At 37.8% G+C, this 19,132-nt stretch overlaps 1 protein-coding gene across 1 annotated transcript; it reads right to left on the reverse strand.

Annotated features, from left to right (window-relative positions):
- Nucleotides 1–5,110: 5,110 nt before the first annotated feature.
- LOC121412522 lies at nt 5,111–9,745 on the reverse strand. The gene is made up of 2 exons (XM_041605315.1): nt 9,231–9,745; nt 5,111–6,517 (listed from the first exon to the last, which is right to left on the reverse strand). Exon 2 carries the CDS (start codon nt 6,235–6,237, stop codon nt 5,308–5,310), a length of 930 nt encoding a protein of 309 aa, XP_041461249.1. The 5' UTR covers nt 6,238–6,517; nt 9,231–9,745; the 3' UTR covers nt 5,111–5,307.
- Between the last annotated feature and the right edge of the window lie 9,387 nt (nt 9,746–19,132).

Genomic DNA, 19,132 nt, shown 5'->3' on the forward strand with positions numbered 1-19,132 from the left:
TGTGCATCAAGCATTACAGTTCCAACTCTCACCATACATCTAATATATGATCCAATCATGTATTCAAAACTGATGATGGACTAGGTGAGTGCCAGAATTTTACTTGAGGCAGTCAAGCAAAACAGGAGATCAGAGCCTCTGAGATCACTCAGAGATACTTTATTTTAATACAAACAAAATGATTATCATTGATCAAACAACATATCACATACATCATATACTTCATACTAATTTCTAAAATAACCCATCAATCATTACAATTTATACAAGAAAAGTCTTCACAAGTCACAATATTTTTCATGAAACATAGCAGTTATACATAGCTCCCTACTTTTGGGGAATGTGCACAAGGAATTTGTCATATTTTGTTTACGGATGGCTTTGAATACTGCAAACTGCATGTGTTAAATTTATAGTCAGTTTCTTTCTTCGCAATGAAACCTTCAGGAGTTTCAATTATACTGTAAATGAAAAACCCATCATGTACGCATGATGTGATCAGCAAAACGTAAAACACCACATTGCCTTTATTCAGCAAATCTGTACATTCAAACAACAAAAAAAGTGAAAGTTACAATAGTTACAAACTTAAGAAAACACATTAAAAAAAAATCAAACTATTATGGAGAACATTCTTTGTTTCTACATCTAGCTTTCTGTCAATATTTTATTGTTTTCGAGAGTAGAAAACCCCAACTTCTTTACCATGTTTGATAAACAATTACATACTGTAGCATGAAATTTCGACCAGAATCTGATAAAGTAAGTATTAATGCAAATAATTGAAGAAATTGGACTGAAAACAATATAAAACACACACATGCACACAAAGAAATTAATTAGTACTCAATATAAACTTGTAACAAAAAATGCTTAAGTTATTTGGCAAGAGTTTATATAGTGGACTGATAATAGTATAGGAATGGTTTATTGGCAATATATAGCCTACACGCTTGGCAGCCAGTGGCTGAAATGTACAGGTTTACATAATATGAGAACATACAAAGATATTTTACATAGAGTACATAATTAAAAAAAACAATCGTTCAATGTATAATAGATTAAATTGCACAAATATGTTGATTAAGATGGATCTAATTACATAAAGGAGTTCTAAGTGTAAGGTAAATTATAAATCGCACTGAATCACATATTGCGTAGATAGACAGAAGAATGCAAAATGAAAAAATGGTAAAACAGAAGGAAATCATATTCAGGAGGTCAGCAAAAATATAATAGACCAAGCATTTTTCCATTTAACAGATCGACGAAGTAGGGGAGTGGACTGTTTTTTAATCTTTTTGTTTTGCATCGGAATTGTTCATACATGTAGATGAGATTTTGATGGAGCTGTTTGCTGTTATTTCTTTTTGGGGGTAGCCAGTTCGAGTAGATGTTTTGATAGAGACTTAGCAACATTTAGACATAGTAATGTCATCAGTTATACAGGGATGCCACTGTTCCGTATTTATACGGAATTCCGACTTTTTCCTGCTATCCGTCTTATTTCCGTATTTCCGACTTTTCCTGTTTTTGTGTACATATTTAAAAAAAATCGGAAAGTCCTCCGTTTTTCCCCCTATCTCTCTCGATTGCGATGCATGTCAATCGACCGAGTGAGAGATATTTCCCCGAGATATTGCTTTTTATGCAGTACATAATTTAAAAACGCGCGCACTGCCCACTACGTTCATTGACTTATGCTTTTATCAAGGCTTTTTTATTCGAATTCTCGATATCCTTCCAAACGCACGCACATAGACAAGCGCAAAGCAGCGGCACGAATCCCGATATAATAGCGACTGGTAAATACGTCTGTAAAGATGATGACGTCACCCAAGATGGCAACTTACTATTACCAACGGAAAAAATCGAGGATGACTAAGTTTTGATCATCATTTGAAAGGAATTCGCGGTAATTGCGGTCTAAGGTACGATGTTTCTGAATTTTATATATTTTCTCGTAAGTTTGGATGTAATTATTTTTTATAATGTGACATTTTATGTACCAAAAAACGATCTGAAAATCGGGTTTCCGCTGAATGTTAGATCTAGTTAACGTTACTGCTGCATGCTGATACAGAACCCAGGGAGCTCCGGCCCGGGAAGCGGGCTGGAGCTCCTTGGGTTACGTAGCCGTATCAGCTAGCCATGGCCCAGGGAGCTCCGTCCCGCTTTGCGGCCGGAGGTTCGCTGATACGTTGTCTTTACGTATGGGCCAACAACTCTTCAGTCCATGTATATTGGTTCGTGAGCAAACGCAGTTCAGCTGAACAACCAAAATACAGAGACTGAAGCTTTTGGTCTAGCGTTCTATAAGAAACACGAACTAACTACCGTCAGTTTTTCAAACCTCGACTTGGTCATCGATCACAAACGGGTAAAAAGTCACTTGCCCCCCCCCCTAAATTAGAGGTGGGGGCGGACCCCCCACCCCCCCCCCCCAAAAAAAAAAAAAAAATTAAGTTGGACCCCCTTAATTTTTTTTTCTTGACCACTGTCCCGGCCCGCGATAAGTTTCAGTATTTTTGGAGGACACCTAGTGGCATCCCTGGTTATACTGTGCTGTATGAAGTATTAACCCAATATACACATGTAGCCGGGGGGGGGGGGGGGGGGGGCTCATCATTTTACATATTAAACCTGTAATATGAAAATACTATGCCTCAACATTAACAGAGTTTTTCATGAGTCTAGTGGAACTTTAAAGAACAAATTTACAACACCCAGTTCCAAAGTTATGCAACATTTCGTATTAGCACGTACAATCCCATTCCAAATTGTAGTCATAAATGTAAGTATTTATGCGACTGCACTGTTATTAGTTTTACTGATCAAAAGCAATTGATTTCTTGTTAATTTTATGAATAATTATGAATGAAATACTGTCACAGACTGTTTGCATAAAAATACAATAAAAACAAAGGTAAATCAAACAGAAATACATAAAAATAATCTTTAGAACATATTATTGATACTGTCATTTTTTCATGTCCATTTGATAAGAGTCCTAAACTAGTGTGCATACCAAAAGTCAGTGGATTAAAAACCAGATGCTGATTTTGTACAATGATAAGCATAACTAATCAATCAATACAGTTTAATACTTTTGGAACAATAAACTATCCTATTTTGGAGATTATGATAGAAATAATTGGCTTTTATATAGCGCTTTATTAATCTACATGTACGGCTGCTCAGAATGCTTCACAATTATTACCTGGTCACTGGATTCATAGCATTTCAAGCAGCCTGTTAGGCGCAAACTTGCTAAACTAACCACAGTGACGGTTGTTTCCCACCGGGACCCAATTAGCACCTGGGTGAGAGTGGCAGTGTTCATGGATGCCTTGAGAAAGGATGCTAGACCATAGTAGGATTCAAGCACTTGACCCTCTGATTACAAGGCATGAGTCAGAACTGCTATACCACACACTTCCACGATGTCACAGCTGACGAGAATACCAATGTTTGTTTCTTTGATTTTTCTGTTTTTATGAAATCTTGTTTAAAGGGTTTCATATTCATTTGATGGGCAATTCCACAGGTTGGTGGACATGAGCTTAAAAATTCAAATTCAATATTTTCTTGAATTTTTTAATACTTTAAGTCCTTCATACATGATAGTTTCAGGAACAAGAAATAAAAAGTTTATTTTCATATGTATACTCTGGAAAAAAATAGTCAAAAGTTGTGTCTTCCATTTTGTACCAAATACAAGAAAAATAGTGAAAAATGAAATATTCCTTATTACCATATTGTTATTGCAACAACATACCACTTTATATATTTCTGAAGTTTAGAAGAGTCAAATTACCTAAAATACACAACAGCTTTTCAAATAAATTTGTAGTACTCATTCAAAACTGAATATTGCAACCTGCTCAGGTGATGTAACGTGAGTAACCGAAAAAACTGACTTTGTTTTCTGAGAGAAAAATTCTTCACAGTTAATTGGTGGGATTTTAAATTCTCTTCAAACAATCTTTGACACAGTGATGACTATCAAAATCATTAAAAAGTACAATTTTTTATAAAAATGATGAAGAAAAACTGTAACGTGAGTAACTTTGTAACGTGAGTAACCATCATGTAATGTAGGTAACCAATAAAAATTATTCAGTTAGGTAACATTTTCTGTGGGATGTCAAGTTTTAAGTCTCATGGTGAGTTGTGAAGTTATTTTTGATTTATTAAAAGCAAAATGAGGGTACACCTCTTTGATGTGACTCTTTATTCATCAAAATATCAGTGGTCATATACAATCACACACAAATTGAATATTAGTAGAAGTATTCACAATGCAAGAGTGCATTAGTAAGACTTGGTTTTGATTAACCAAACTTTAAAGAGTGTTCGAACAACACATTGAATGCCCTTTATACCTGTAACCCTATCTAGACCGGGGTATTTTGGGAGTTGATATGGCCCGGGGGGGGGGGGGGGGGGGGGGGGGTGGTAGGGGCCTCCCAGGCCCCCCTTGAGATCTCGGCCATTGGCCGCACGATCACGCCGAAAATTTGCGTGCAGGTTGTCTTGGACATAATCTACAATACTATACAGTAATTTATTTCATGCAAATTGGTATTAAGCGATTATGCTAATTTATGTATAATTAGTAAGCGAAATCATACCTTTCCCTCCTACTCCCTAATAAAGCTCCAATTGTTCCAATTTTTGGTATAAAATCTCTTTTTGATGTTCCTAGCAATGAATTTTACACACATTATTGAATTTTTAATGACATGTGTGTTGTTAACCATACATGGACAAAATGTAACGTGAGTAACCACATCTGCACCCCTAGTAAAAACCATGTGTTCTTTATTTTTTTAATTATATACAAAGTTTGTCTCCCTAATATACTTCTTTGAAATGGATATAATCAACTTTCATAAAAGCCTTGTATGAGGAGACTTTTCACTTATGTCGACTTTTCATTTTATGCATGTCCAAATCATGTAACGTGAGTAACCGACACATTCCAAAGATTTGCCAGGAGCATGATAAAATTTCCCAAGTTTTGTTTTTATACAAAGGATAGTCAGACTGTGTACTTTGTTGTGATAAGGAGATGTTTAGTTCCTATCAATAATAATGGAGTTACAGCTCCAAGTATGAGTCAATGTGTCTCCAAATGTAACGTGAGTAACCGTGGAATAGCCCTGATGATTTTATATTTGCTTGGGAGGAAAAATTAGTTTATAGTAATTACCAGTACTTAAAAGTGTGTATAGTGAGAATTTCAAATGAAAGGTAGAGGCATTTATAAAAGCAATTCAGCCTGACTTGAGTAATTGTTTCTTACTAAAGCTCATCCTTCATCCAGCAGAATAAGAATGAGGATGCAACTATGGCTATTACGAAAACTGCAGGTGTAAATCTGCAAAGATTTTCTTGAGAGGAATATTTTGGTAGCCAGTCATGAATATGAATGAAGCCCTCTTCTGAAATGGAAAGAATTATGTTTTGTGCTCTTTTTAATTCGGTAAGGATGGTAGTCTGAGGAGTGGCTGTAGTAGGTGTTGGACATGGTTCCTGGTTAGTATACAATGGATGCACAATATCATGACACCCACATGGATTGATGGATTGGGAAACCATTGTGATACAACAGAATACTGGGATGCCTTTTATTATTTTTATCATGTGTCTCAATTCCTGGGATGCAGGAATCACAAGAGAATCTATCCATTCCTGGGATGCAGGAATTACCAGAGAATATATCCCTCTTTGATTTTGGTAACATTTAAATGTTCCATCAATTGTCCCTTTATCAGCTGTGCATTCTAGCGTGGTATAGATGGCATCACTGTCATCACCTAATACGCAAGATCGTATGCTAGGTGGATAATCTACTTGTAACCCAATCCTGTGTGTATATTTGTCTTTAAGATTGTCTCCCATATAAACTGATGTATAATAGGTCCCTCTGTCATCTATTGTAAGATTCCTAATTTGGACAGTGATGGAGCAAGATTCATTACTGTTATGAATTACAAAACGGCCTTGTTGTTCATTTGGCAATGAGACAGTACCTTCATTGGCAGGCGTACATTTATAAAAGGGTGATCTGGTTGAATGCCTTAACGTTACCTTTGTACTGTTGCATGGATAGTTCAATGAAAATTTGATACTGTTCCCCTTTAGTTCACGAAAAGTTTTGCCAAAACATTCTTGAAAATATACATGTAACAATATTGTAAATATTGGTATGCTACATTTCATGAACAACATGGTTAGTAATTGAAGTGTGCTTGCAGAAAAGACGACGTATGATTTAGATTTTTATGAAGACTTTAAGTGACAATGGATGAATCAGGAAAAGGCCAGAGGAAACTAGTTCAACAATGAAGTGGTTCTGTCGATGATGACCTGTGTCAAAATTTTCACCAGCGATGATATTGCAGAATCCACATTTGGGTTGTGAGGTCCAAAGATAACACTGGAAGAAGTGTAGCACTCATCTCTGAGGAATCTCTTGGATGACTCCTGCCCTTGATGATTAGGCTCTATTCTATATTAAACAGAACATACAAGATAATGTTATATTCATTGGCTAAATCGTGGTATCGGGAACCGCTTGTCGATATACGCGATCTTGTGTACAAAGTGAATGGAGGTGGAGCGAGGGAACTGTGCGTGTGACTGAATAAAGCGCTGCTGTAAGAAGTGAACGGTGGTTCCCAATATCACGATAATGCCTATTCATTTCCAGTAATGATATTAGGACCTTTGAATGCGTACATGTAGCCATACCCTCATTGCCCAAGGGTGGAGGGCCAGTTTAACCCTATCTAGGCCGGGGGGAGGCCTCGGAGGCCCCCCCTCAACGAATCGCGCAATATTTTCGCCGCATGAAATTTTTTTACTGCGCCGCTCGCTGACTTTTTACTTTCAAGTCTTGCGCAAGTTTTGAGACCAACTTTGCGTCACCCGGGTACGTGGTTCCGAAATTACGCAACATTATGTAAGTGCATGTCAGACCGAAAATTGCTCAAACCGTGATTTCGTGTACAAAGTCAATGCAAATTGTGTTTTCAACCAAAATTCATAAATGTATGATTATTTTTTGTTTTGCTGGTCTAAATGTATTCATTTTATGCTTTTTATGATCACAGAAGAGTCCCCAACAAATTTCATTGAAAAAATAATGAAAAACAAAAGGTAAAAAAACAAGGAAATACATAAGAAATTGCCCCAAAAAATAAAATACATAAGAAAATAATTTGATATCACAATTTTTTTCATGTACACTTGCTAAGAACACCACAAAGAGTTTCTCTACCAAAGATTAGTACATTTGGAGCTTTATTTAGGGAGTTAGAGAAAAAAATATGATTTCGCATACTAATTACGCATATTAGCATAATCACTTAATAGCGATTCGCATGAAATAAATTACTATACAATCTTGTAGATTATGTCCCAGGCAACCCTCATGCCAATTTTCGACCAAGATCTTAGGGGGGGGGGGGGCCTGGGAGGCCCCCCGGCCATATGAACTCCCAAAATACCCCGGCCTAGATAGGGTTAAGGACGCTCCCCAGTTATGTTTGTGCACATATTTTACACCGTAAACAGGAACAATCAGCTACAGGTATCAGCTGATTTTTCCAGTCATCGACACTTAACTTTGCAAATCTTGATGTGTTAATTTATGAAGTTATAAGCTGAAAATAATCTGGACCAAATTTTTAAAAGCCTATACCTCTTCAGAATATTTAAATCTGCAGTGCTGCAAAGTATGAGAAACATGACCTTGTGTTTGATTAAATGGGTTAGTGCTTTAGAATTTTCCTTTATGTAGGTATTTTCATGAAGTTGGGACCCAAATTGTGACATTTCAGCACAATTCATTATTTATTATACATTTATTGTTACATGTATATAGGCTTTACATTTGTATTAAGACCATACATTTTAACTGGGACTCTGGGGTCATTTAGCTTAATTTTTCATTAAGTTATTTAACAAAACAGTGTATAATGCTGTTACATGGACACATGTGTCCGTGTAGTGCCAGGATATTTATATTTGTTTCTAAAAGCCAAATTTCATGTATGGCAATTAGGTTGACCTACACTTGATACAATATGCACTTGTTAATTAAAGTCAGGTAGCTAATACCTCAGATTTCCTTTGCATATACATTAGTCCTACTTTCAAAGGAAACTGAAAAGTTGTCACTCTGCTATTCTGTGTCCATCAAAAGTTACCTAATATGCAATCAGAGTGCAAGAGAGAGAATTCCAAAGGAATGAGCCACTATTGGTGAAGGATCTTTAATAGCTGTGCATCTTTGGGCCTACTCAGATTGCCTTGAAGTTCACGAGTCCCTTGTAGGCCTATTCCCAGATAAAGAAATTTGCCCTGATCTACCCCGATCAGAAAATACCAGGTACTTCTGCAAATTTGAAAGCAAATTGCTTGCAATATATCTGGACAAATAACCAGCTAGTAGTAAAATCTGGTTTTAATTCATAAAAAGACAAGTTTTTAGTCAATATCGCTCGGGCACTGAGCGGCGCCTTTCCCTCACCACTGGTTTTTGGGGCATCGCTCGGTAGCTGTTCAAGATTTAGCGTGGAGTTAAAATTTTTGTTGTGCCTGCACACTTCACTTGCCGCCCTAATTACGCTTGGTGCCCGGCTGGTCGCCGTCCAGGTGCCAATGTAATCGAGCAGTCGCCGTTAAACTATGTCAAAATTTTAACTCGTATCAAAGGCTTTTGAGCGGTCTCCTGTCGGTCGCAGGCCGTTCAGAGATCAGTCGATGATCTCATGATGAATTCAAGATTGGCCGGCAATTACTTAAAAATAGGCTGGTGGCTGGTGGGAGACCGCTTGGGATTTGATTGGTCATCAACATCACTGCTTGGACGTAAAACAGAAAATTTCCCCCGACTTGACCCAGATTTGGCCTCGAGTAATGTGTAATCGACAGGGCAATGCTCAGCCACCTATATCAGTCTTTATAGCTTGCTCGACTTCTACAAAAATCGTTGGGCGATGCCTAAATTCCAGTGGCGCTGGAGCAGGCTACTAATCAGTTGGTTGTAGCTCTTAGTTGTGACTGAAGCTATAGCTATATTTCTTTGATTCAAGATAAAAAAACATGGAATAATTCAGATATGTTGTTTTGTGACATGCACTTGTTGACTACTGTATTCCTGCGGTAACTGAATATGACCACAAATTTAAAACTGATAATGGTACATGTTAGCTTACCTTACTGTTTCCAGGATACTTGAATGCTTCAGGGCCTATATGACAGCACAGCTAAAGCTGGGTTAACAATAGCAGCCCTTTGTATCCTCAGGCAAAAAGGACTTTATGAATCCAGCTATAATTATTATTGTCCTTCAGAATTCATTAATGACCAGCATACAGTTAGATCGATGTGACAGTTCCAACCAGACACCGCAATTTTTCTTTGGAATAGAACATGTCCTCTGGTTCATACATTTCACAGACAGTGTATGCATTGATGCATGTTTGAATATATGCAGCGAACAAGTTGACCATGTGCAACTTGTCCAGACATGACTGGATCTTGTGTAGGCAATGCATGAATTATGTTTGAGACATTCCTATCGACGCAATAAACTTGGCTATGGGCCAAAACCTTTTTCATGTGACAAAAGATGGACGAGGCTTACTATTGTTAATACTCAGCATTGTAGACAGTCAGAAATAATGCAAAAATGCTCACTGTGCAAAGTGTAATTCATGAATGATTTGAGTACACTATCAAAGGCTCGACTGTCTGATGAATTTTATTTTACTTTGCTTTCAGGGATCAACAATAATATAAATTGTCTGCGTCAATGGTTTAATACAAGGAAGTCATCTTTTAATGCCCCCCAATGATCTAAAGATACACTATGTGCTTGGTGTAATATAAATTTCAGTATTTGTATAAGAATGATTACAGCATGGTCACTGTGTTATAAAGTTTATATGATCATGCATCACGTATACCTCAGTTACATTTCCTTGTAATCAAGTGCGGTGAGTCAAAACGGCTGTTTTTTGGTCTAATTTTATTCAAACCACCCATATGTAGCTGGTACGAAAGATTTTAAAAAGGTTTTTTTTACTCTAGATCTGTACGGCGGCCGTAGAGGAAATGTGACTGATGGATTTACAATTGACTCTAATCTTGCCTATTCAACTCAATATGCAGCAGTTTAATAATGAAAGAAACTCAGTGTGATACTACAAACGTAGTCATTGGTACCTTTAACCTTTTAATGTGCTCATGGTGCTATTTCATTGGATGATTGATACCGTGTTTACTCATTGACTCGGCTCGGGTGTTGAATCCGCGAGCCGGGTTGAACACTGCGAAGAAGGGATCAGAGATCGCGTTTATACGTACATATAAAAAGGCGAGTTCAACACGGCTCGCGGATCTCGAACGGAAGAAGAATTATGACGTCGCAAATTAAACGCGGGAAATTCACCGCGAATCTTGTCCGTGCGAACAACAACAATGCCAAAAGTGAAAGCGCGCGCAGTGACCTGGTCAAGAGAGTTCGACACGGCTTTCTGTTTACACACGAAAAAATTGCCGAGTCTGACTCGGCTCGCGGGTTGAAACCTACGATTTTGGCGGATCAAAAAAGCCGTGTTCGACACGGCTCGCGGATCACACTGACCGCGTTTACACAGCATAAAATTGCCGTGTTGAGCACGGCTCGCGTGTCGAACCCCCGAGCCGTGTCACTGTGTAAACACGGTATAAGTGAATTCCCTATTGAGATTAAAAACATATCTTAATTTTCATTGATTTCTTCAACACCATCAGCAATTCTTACACTGCTATTAGATTGGCCAGGCTAGATTTTATATTTAGTCACTATCATTTTCTAAATAATTTTTTTCACAGCTTTTTGATATTTTTTGTCTATTTGTTATACAATACAATACAATACAATAAGTTGTTATATAGCGCTCTTCACAATGATTGTATCATAGCGCTTTACAAAATGAGCAAAATCAAAATTGTGAAAGAAAGAAAAAGAAAAGAAAAAAAAAATACATACAGGCATAAATAACAAGTAAATTAACTATTGAAAAGAAATGTCTTTAATGAACGCTGGAATGCTCCCAGAGATGACGATTCACGGATGCAGCGGGGGAGCTGGATCCAGAGGCGTGGCGCAGCAGCAGCGAACGATCGGTCCCCTGATAGTCCGGGGGCTGGGAGAGTTTATTCAGCTGATCGGGTACAAAAGGTTTGATGGTCCCATCATGTTGGCATGAAGGCAGTGATTAAGGAAAAGTGTTGCTGCCGGGCCATATCCTGTACGGAAGTCCCTGATGGCCCCAAATAGGGGCCCAAAAAATTGGCTTATTCAGCTGAAAAGGTACATGGTTAATTCTTTTTGCAATGGACCGAGTATACATTGGGATTTAAAAAAATACCAATGCCAGCAACTTTATCCTGTACGAGGGCCCAGACAGTAGGCCCAAAGGGCCCCCCGAAAATGGGTTTATTCAGCTGAAAAGGTACATGGCTAATTCTTTTTGCAATGGACCGAGTATGTATTGGGATTTCCCAAAATACCCATGCCAGCAACTTTATCCTGTAAGGGGGCCCAGACAGTAGCCCCAAAGTGCCCATATATGTCCCACAACTAATTTATTCAGCTGAAAATCAACACGGATAATTCCTTTTGAAATGGAAGCAGTGTACAATGCGATTTGAATAGAAAAACTCATGCCAGCAACTTCATACTTTACAGGGCCCCCGAAAATAGGATTGTTCAGCTGAAAAGGTACATGGCTAATTCTTTTTAAAATGGAATCTGCATACTCTAAGCCTCGCAAAACTATCCATGCCAGCAACTTTACCCTCTACGGGGGTCCAGACAGTAGCCCCAAAGTGCCCATATATCCAGTATATTTCCCACAACTAATTTATTAAGCTAAAAATGTACATGGATAATTCCTTTTGCAATGGAGGCAGTATACATTGGGATTTTCAAAAATACCAATGCCAGCAATTTCATCCTGTACGTGGGCCCAGACAGTAGCCCAAAAGTGTCCATATATGTCCCACTACTAATTTATTCAGCTGAGAATGTACACGGATAATTCCTTTTGAAATGGAAGCAGTACACAATGCGATTTGAAAAGAAAAACTCATGCCAGCAACTTCATCCTGTACGGGGCCCAAAGAGTAGGCCCGAAGGGCCCCCGAAAATGCGTTTGTTCAGTTGAAAAGGTACATGGCTAATTCTTTTTAAAATGGAATCTGCATACTTTAAGGCTCACAAAAATACACATGCCAGTAACTTTATCCTGTACGGGGGCCCAGACAGTAGCCCCATAGTGCCCCTCCCCAAAAAGTGTATTTTAGGCTGAAGACATACATGGATAATTGTCAATTCCAGCAAATTTACCCTGTATGGGGGCCCAGATAGCAGCCAAAAAGGAAACAGATGTCTAACAACCAATTTTTTTTGGCAGAAGTGATACATGGATATAACCTTTTTGGATGGAATTTGTATGCACTCAGCTAAGGTTTTTAAAAGATACCAATCATGCCAATGCCATCAAGTTTATTCTGTATAAGGCCCAGACATGCAGTCAACCCCAAAATACCCTAGGATAACAGGATATACTAGTACATGGTAATTAATTTTGTAGTGTAATCAGTATACCTTGGTCCTTATGTCCAGTAATATATGCCTGAAAGGGGCCCAGTGTGCAATAAATAGGCCTATACATGTAGTTTCATTTGGGGATATCGAATATATATGCTTGGAACTGGCGGAAATCCCACATTTGATTTACTGGGCTAAATACATAGAGGAATAATTATTTACATGACTACACTATAAGTGAGGGTTTACAAAATAGATTGAAACATGCATAATCTTTCTTGAACTGAAATAATGACAGTAGCAGTATAGCGAGCGAAGCGAGCGCACAGAATGGCATATCCCCAAATACCACTTTCAAGTGGTTTGTAATATCACAACAAGGGCTATGGATATGGGAGTAGTTTGCCGTGTGCCTAATACCACCATCACTTTTGTTGATTACAGTTCAAGGCCCGAATATAGTAGAATAGTATTTTGATTTATTAACCTGAAAGGTGTGATATTTTTTTGTTACTTTTCTTTCCATTTCCACTTCTATGTATTTTTAAAAACTTCTTCCTCCTTTCTTGTTGTTTTCCTCTTTTGTCCCTCACAATCCTTTGTGTCGCCATCAAAGGTACGAGGCTGCTTCAGATCCAACTACATCTTCCCATATATTTCCCTTTTCATTTTTTTTTATTTTTTACGAGACGGCAAGGGCTTTTGTTAAAAAAATAATTTCTTCCATTTACTGTTATTCATTTCTCTTTTCCATATTATCATTATGATCGTCTCTATATCCTGCATGCTTCCTCAATCAATTTCCTTAATCCAATTATCCTTTTTCTCATTTTCTCTATCTTTTATTCTGTTCTTCCTGTATCTCTTAGTTTTTATATTTCTCTTTCTCTTCCCTTCCCCTTCCCTCTCTCCTCTATTTTGTTCACTCTCCCTTTTCTGTAGTCTCTCCCAGTTTCCTTCTCTCTCTCCTTTTTTGTCTCTTCCCCATTCCTTTTCTCTCCCCTCTTCCCTTCTCATTCTTTCTCTTTGTCCCCTTCACACTCTCTCCCATCTATATGCCCCTTCTCATTTTCTCTCTTCCTCCCCTTCCTTTTCTCTCCCCTCCCCCGTTCCCTTCTCGTTTTCTATTTCCTCCTTTTCATTCTCAACCCTTCACCATTTTCTCTCTTTTCCACCTCTCATCCTTTCCGCTCTCCTTTTCTCTTCTCCCTCAGCCCCCTTCCCATTCCCTTTTCTCTTTTCTATCCCCCCTCTTTTGAGGGGAGGAGGGGGGGGGGGGCATTTCACGCCCACTTGATCCACGCATGGCGGGACATTGTATTTGGCAAGTGAGGGCAGTTGTGATCATAAGTTGTTATAATAAAATTTTTATAATAAAACTTTTATTGTTGATAACTAATGTATGATGCTTGATCATTATTATGTTCAACAGATAGTTTAATTAGTCAAATCGGTTTGAATAAAATTATGAGTACAATTAACATTTCTCACCTGAGTTGTGGAAGCCATGATGTAGAGTAGTCTGGAAGCACTGACATGTGGTTGAAGGCAAATCAGAATAGGCGGCTGTTGCCATTACACAATGTCAGGCAATCCCAATAAAAAGAGGTTCAGGGCGTGGAGCTAGATTAGCCACAATTTCAGGGGCCATATTGTTTTTGTACAGTAATCGGCCTCTCAAACTATTTTGTCTAATTCGGATGGATATTCCTGAACACTCCCATCCCTTACATTGTTATCAATGGAGGCCTTCATGTTTTTGTACCCCTCCCCCAATATATATATATATATATATATATATATATATATATATATATATATATATACATTGATAAGGCACCATTCTAATGGGCCCTGCATGAATTCTGTTTGGGAACCCACACAGGTAGAATGCTGCCCATGGCAGGGTAAAGTTGCTGGCATGTGTATTTTTGTGAGCCTTAAAGGAGACACCCGAAGAATCCAAAGTAGTTTATAATGCCTTTTTGTGGTCATCATTGTAAAGGGGAAATATTACTAATCAGATATATAACTTCACTTTTCAAAATAGTCATTAGAGTTTGCAGAAATCAGCTCTCAAAAATGATTTATTTTCATGCCATATTTCTGCCTTCCATCGGTCCTCTTGCGAGCTCCAGCTGAGTGACGTCACACAATGAGCGTGAGCAGCTGAGCTGACAGCAGCCCATTGAAGACGATCTTTCCAATCAGCGTTTTTTGCTCTTAGAATTGTTTATTCCTCACAAGATTGGTCTTGTTATATAGATAAAAGTTTGAATTTACTGAACAGTGAAATAAAGTGCACATTTAACGTATTTTGGTAACCGATATTTAGCTTAGAAAAAATGATTTTTTTTTCAAGAAATATATTTGAATAAACAAAGCATATTTTCACTTAGAAATCACACTTGCGACAAATTGATATTATAATCAATATAAAGCATAGACATTCTTCGTCACGACTGAAAAAAATTATGAAATTTCATTACGTAACAAAGTCAGGAACCACAAAATAACATGGCAATATCCATCGCGAAATGATTGAAATTGCAGTTGAATTACCGAAACATGATTAGCCCACAGCGGCGAGCGGACTTTATTTCATATATCTTAAAAGCACACCTTAATGTAGGGAATGGTCTGTGGCCAAACGTGTCGGCCATCGTTTTGTCGTGTGCGAGGACCCTGGTTCAAAACTCGGATTAACTTGGTTAATTTTTTTTATTCCTTCTCGTCCCTACCCAGCTTTTTTTTCTTGTGAAATCCCATTCAGACCTGTATTTATCAAATCTTATTTAATTGCTGCTTTTGATTTTCAAGTTCTTGATTAGATTCTACTCTTATATTTGGGATGGGAGGGGTACAGGATGAGTTAAAAGTCAAGTCCACATCAACTAAAAATTATTTGAATAGAGTAATTTCCCTTGCTGTTTTTACTCAAAACAGTCACAAAACAATGATATGCAAATTAGTGTTGTCACTCACATCACATTCGTTTCTAATTTTTTTGTGGCATTTTGTTTTTTAATTCTTTGCAGATTTGAGTATAGGAATTTCTTCATCCGAACACGTTCGGTTACATTTACGGAACTGTAACTCTAAATGTTATTTGGAGGAATTAAAATCCCTCTGAAAATTTTTCAGAAAATAAATAGAAAATTAAATATCAAATCTACATGTCATGTAAATATATCAAACAACAAAATACAAAAGAACTTAGTGCGTGTGACATAACGGTTAGTGTAATTTGCACATCGACACAGATGAGCATATCATCGTTTTATAAATTAGGCAAAATTTCTCAATGTTAGAGTAGTAGTTATATAAATTTGAATCAAAGTTTTTATGAAATTTCCTGCAATATCTTATTTTTCTTTAAATTCAAATGAATTTTTGATTGTGTGGACTTCTCCTTTACTCTTAATGTAGGGAATGCATAGCAATATTTATCCAGAAACAAAATTGTCTTAAAATATGCAAATCTGTAATTGGGCACATCATGTTCACTTTTCTTTCATCCAGGCCACTTCCTCACACCCACCAGGCTTACAGTCTTAGGACAAAAAAAAATGATGAACCATCACACAACAGTACACAACATTCAGTGCTTCACAATAAATATTTCACTTCTGTTCATACATGTACATGCAATAAATATTGTGGAAAACAAATAAAAGGCGTACCCATATTCAAATACCGTTTAAAAGGATAAATATATTATACCTTTCGAGAAAAATCAGCACGTTAGATATCTGATAACAAAACACAAATATGGGGCACTGCAAGAAACTTATGTTCCATTGCAAATCAAGCGTAAGTCTTAAATTCAAATTCAAGCGTAATAAGGTCGAGTTGCAATAGCAGTTCAACTACATGTACATGTTTGTCTTTAATCAAAGGACTTACCCTTGATTTGGGACGTGTGATTGATTAGAAAATTTCTTGCAAAATGCCCTAATAACATTAAAATTGTTTTTTTCGTTTTAAGTTGTGTGTTCTTATTTTCGACAAGCTGTATTCCTGTCCAAGTCAATTTTTTTTAGTTCTCTCCAAAACTGTGCTCAAAATCGTTTCCAAGATCGATAAAGATAAATTTTCTGTTGCATCATTATCAGTCCAAAACTTGCATCGTAGCTCCTGGAAAGAATGAAGAAAAAAATGGCTATATCCAAATCAGTAAGAGGACATGATGGAATCTCCCAGATTGAAGTAGCGAGCAGAGACCAGAAGTCACCAGAGTCAGCAAGTGTGCAGATCTGTGTGTAGAAGAGAGAAAAAATAAAGAAATAATTTAAATAATCAAATCAAAGTATGAATTTCATTATCTTGATGATTGACGACGTGCGGTGGCATGTAATTCCCGGTCAACAACAAATAATAGTAGGTTTAGACACCTGAAAAATTCCACTCAGAACACTGGTGCTCTACCTCAACGCTCAAGTGATGTTTGTGTAGGCCCCACTCTACTTACCGCTTAGCGGTAGTGAATCACTTGAGGTACGGTACTCTGTGTCATTACAAAGAGTGCATTTATCTTCATTGTTTTATGTTGAAGGCACTACGCATTCATATGTAGAAGCACTCTAATCAGAAAGAAACACCAGACTCTAGTTTTGGCCAGGAATCAGCATGATCAGGGTAACCACTGCTGAAAATTTGTCTTGCTTCATGACATCAGCATTATGGTGATATAATTCTGTGTATCTGGATGTATACGATACAGGGCTCTCCTGAGCATAAACGCATTGGGTACTAGACCTGTGTATAATAAAAACTTAAACATTTGGCCTTATCGTGAAAACATTCGGCCTTATCGTGAAATTTGGTGTTTGTGCGCTCGTTGTGTACAAAGTCAATGGGAGTGGATCACCGCCATTGACGAAATAAACGGCAGTGAATGGACTGGTGACAAAAACTACGATAATGCCAAACATTCCTCTGAAACAGCATATTTTCAGCCATGGTCCATGCCAGTGCTCCTAAATAATTTAATCGCCTGAGTCCTGACCAGTTTATTTAGAAATCTGACTGAACCTGAAGTCTTTGTGAAGAAAAATCTGCTGGAATTGTGCAAAAACATTTCTAAAATAAAGACTTTTTAATTTTAATAGTAGTCATGCCAAAATGCATGATTCTAAAATTATATCAGATCTGTATCTGTCATCTGACCTGAATGCATCGTCAGAACAAGTACAGACTACAGTTTCCAAACATGCTTACCTTGACTTTTGACTGGATCAAACAGCGTAACCTGCATCGGCAGCAAGTGAATGGGACCGTACAGCTTGGAAATCAGAGCAACACAACGAAGGGCAACGAAGACTGTCGAGTGGACAAAATCGGTCTTTCCAGTTCATAATTCAATAAAAATGGACAAAGTAACACAGTTCTGGTTCTCTTATAGTCTGAAGATGTCGAAATCGGATATCACAACACATGAAGAAAATGGTAAATTCGAAGAAAAATAGAGACCAGGAAGGTGTATCAGTGTATTATCGGCACAGAGAGATAGTGTGTAGTCGATCATGTGACGTCATTATTCTCGACTGTTTTCGATCGCGTGAATGTCTGCCTGGGGGCGGCTGGGGGGCTGAGAAGGGTCTCTATTAATTTCATTTCTTGCATTTCCACAACATCTGTAAGACTTTTTAGTGACATATTTGTGTATAAAAAGACAAAACCTTTCCATTCATATATAATTTGTCTATAATCATCACTTTCGTGAATTTTCTTTGTATGTATCCTTTAAGGTATGCAGATTCCATTTTAAAAAGAATTAGCCATGTACCTTTTCAGCTGAACCCTATTTTCGGGGGCCCTTTGGACCTACCGTCTGGGCCCCTATACAGGATGAAGTTGCTGGCATGGGTATTTTTTTATTAAATCCCAATGTATACTACTTCCATTTCAAAAGGAATTATCCATGTACATTTTCAGCTGAATAATTAGTTGTGGGGCATAGTCTATGGGCACTTTGGGGCTACTGTCTGGGCCCCCGTACAGGGTAAAATTGCTGGCATGGGTAGTTTTGTGAGCCTTAAAGTATGCAGATTCCATTTTAAAAAAAATTAGCCATGTACCTTTTCAGCTGAATAACCACATTTTCGGGGGCCCTTCGGACCTACTGTCTGGCCCCCTATACGGGATAAAATTGCTGGCATGGGTATTTTTGAAAATCCCAATGTATACTGCCTCCATTGCAAAAGGAATTACCCATGTACATTTTTAGCTTAATGAATTAGTTGTAGGACATATTATACAGGAGATATGGGCACTTTGGGGCTACTGTCTGGGCCCCGTACAGGATAAAGTTGCTTGCATGGGTATTTTGATAAATCCCAATACATACTCGGTCAATTGCCAAAAAATAGCCATGTACCTTTTCAACTGAGTAAATCCATTTTCGGCGGGCCCTCCGGGCCTATACTGTCTGGGCCCGCGTACAGGATAAAGTTGCTGGCATGAGTGTTTTGGGAAATCCCAATGTATACTCGGTCCATTGCAAAAGGAATTACC

The sequence above is a fragment of the Lytechinus variegatus genome, chromosome 4, assembly GCF_018143015.1.
Source record: "Lytechinus variegatus isolate NC3 chromosome 4, Lvar_3.0, whole genome shotgun sequence".
NCBI classification, from domain to species: Eukaryota; Metazoa; Echinodermata; class Echinoidea; order Temnopleuroida; family Toxopneustidae; genus Lytechinus; species Lytechinus variegatus.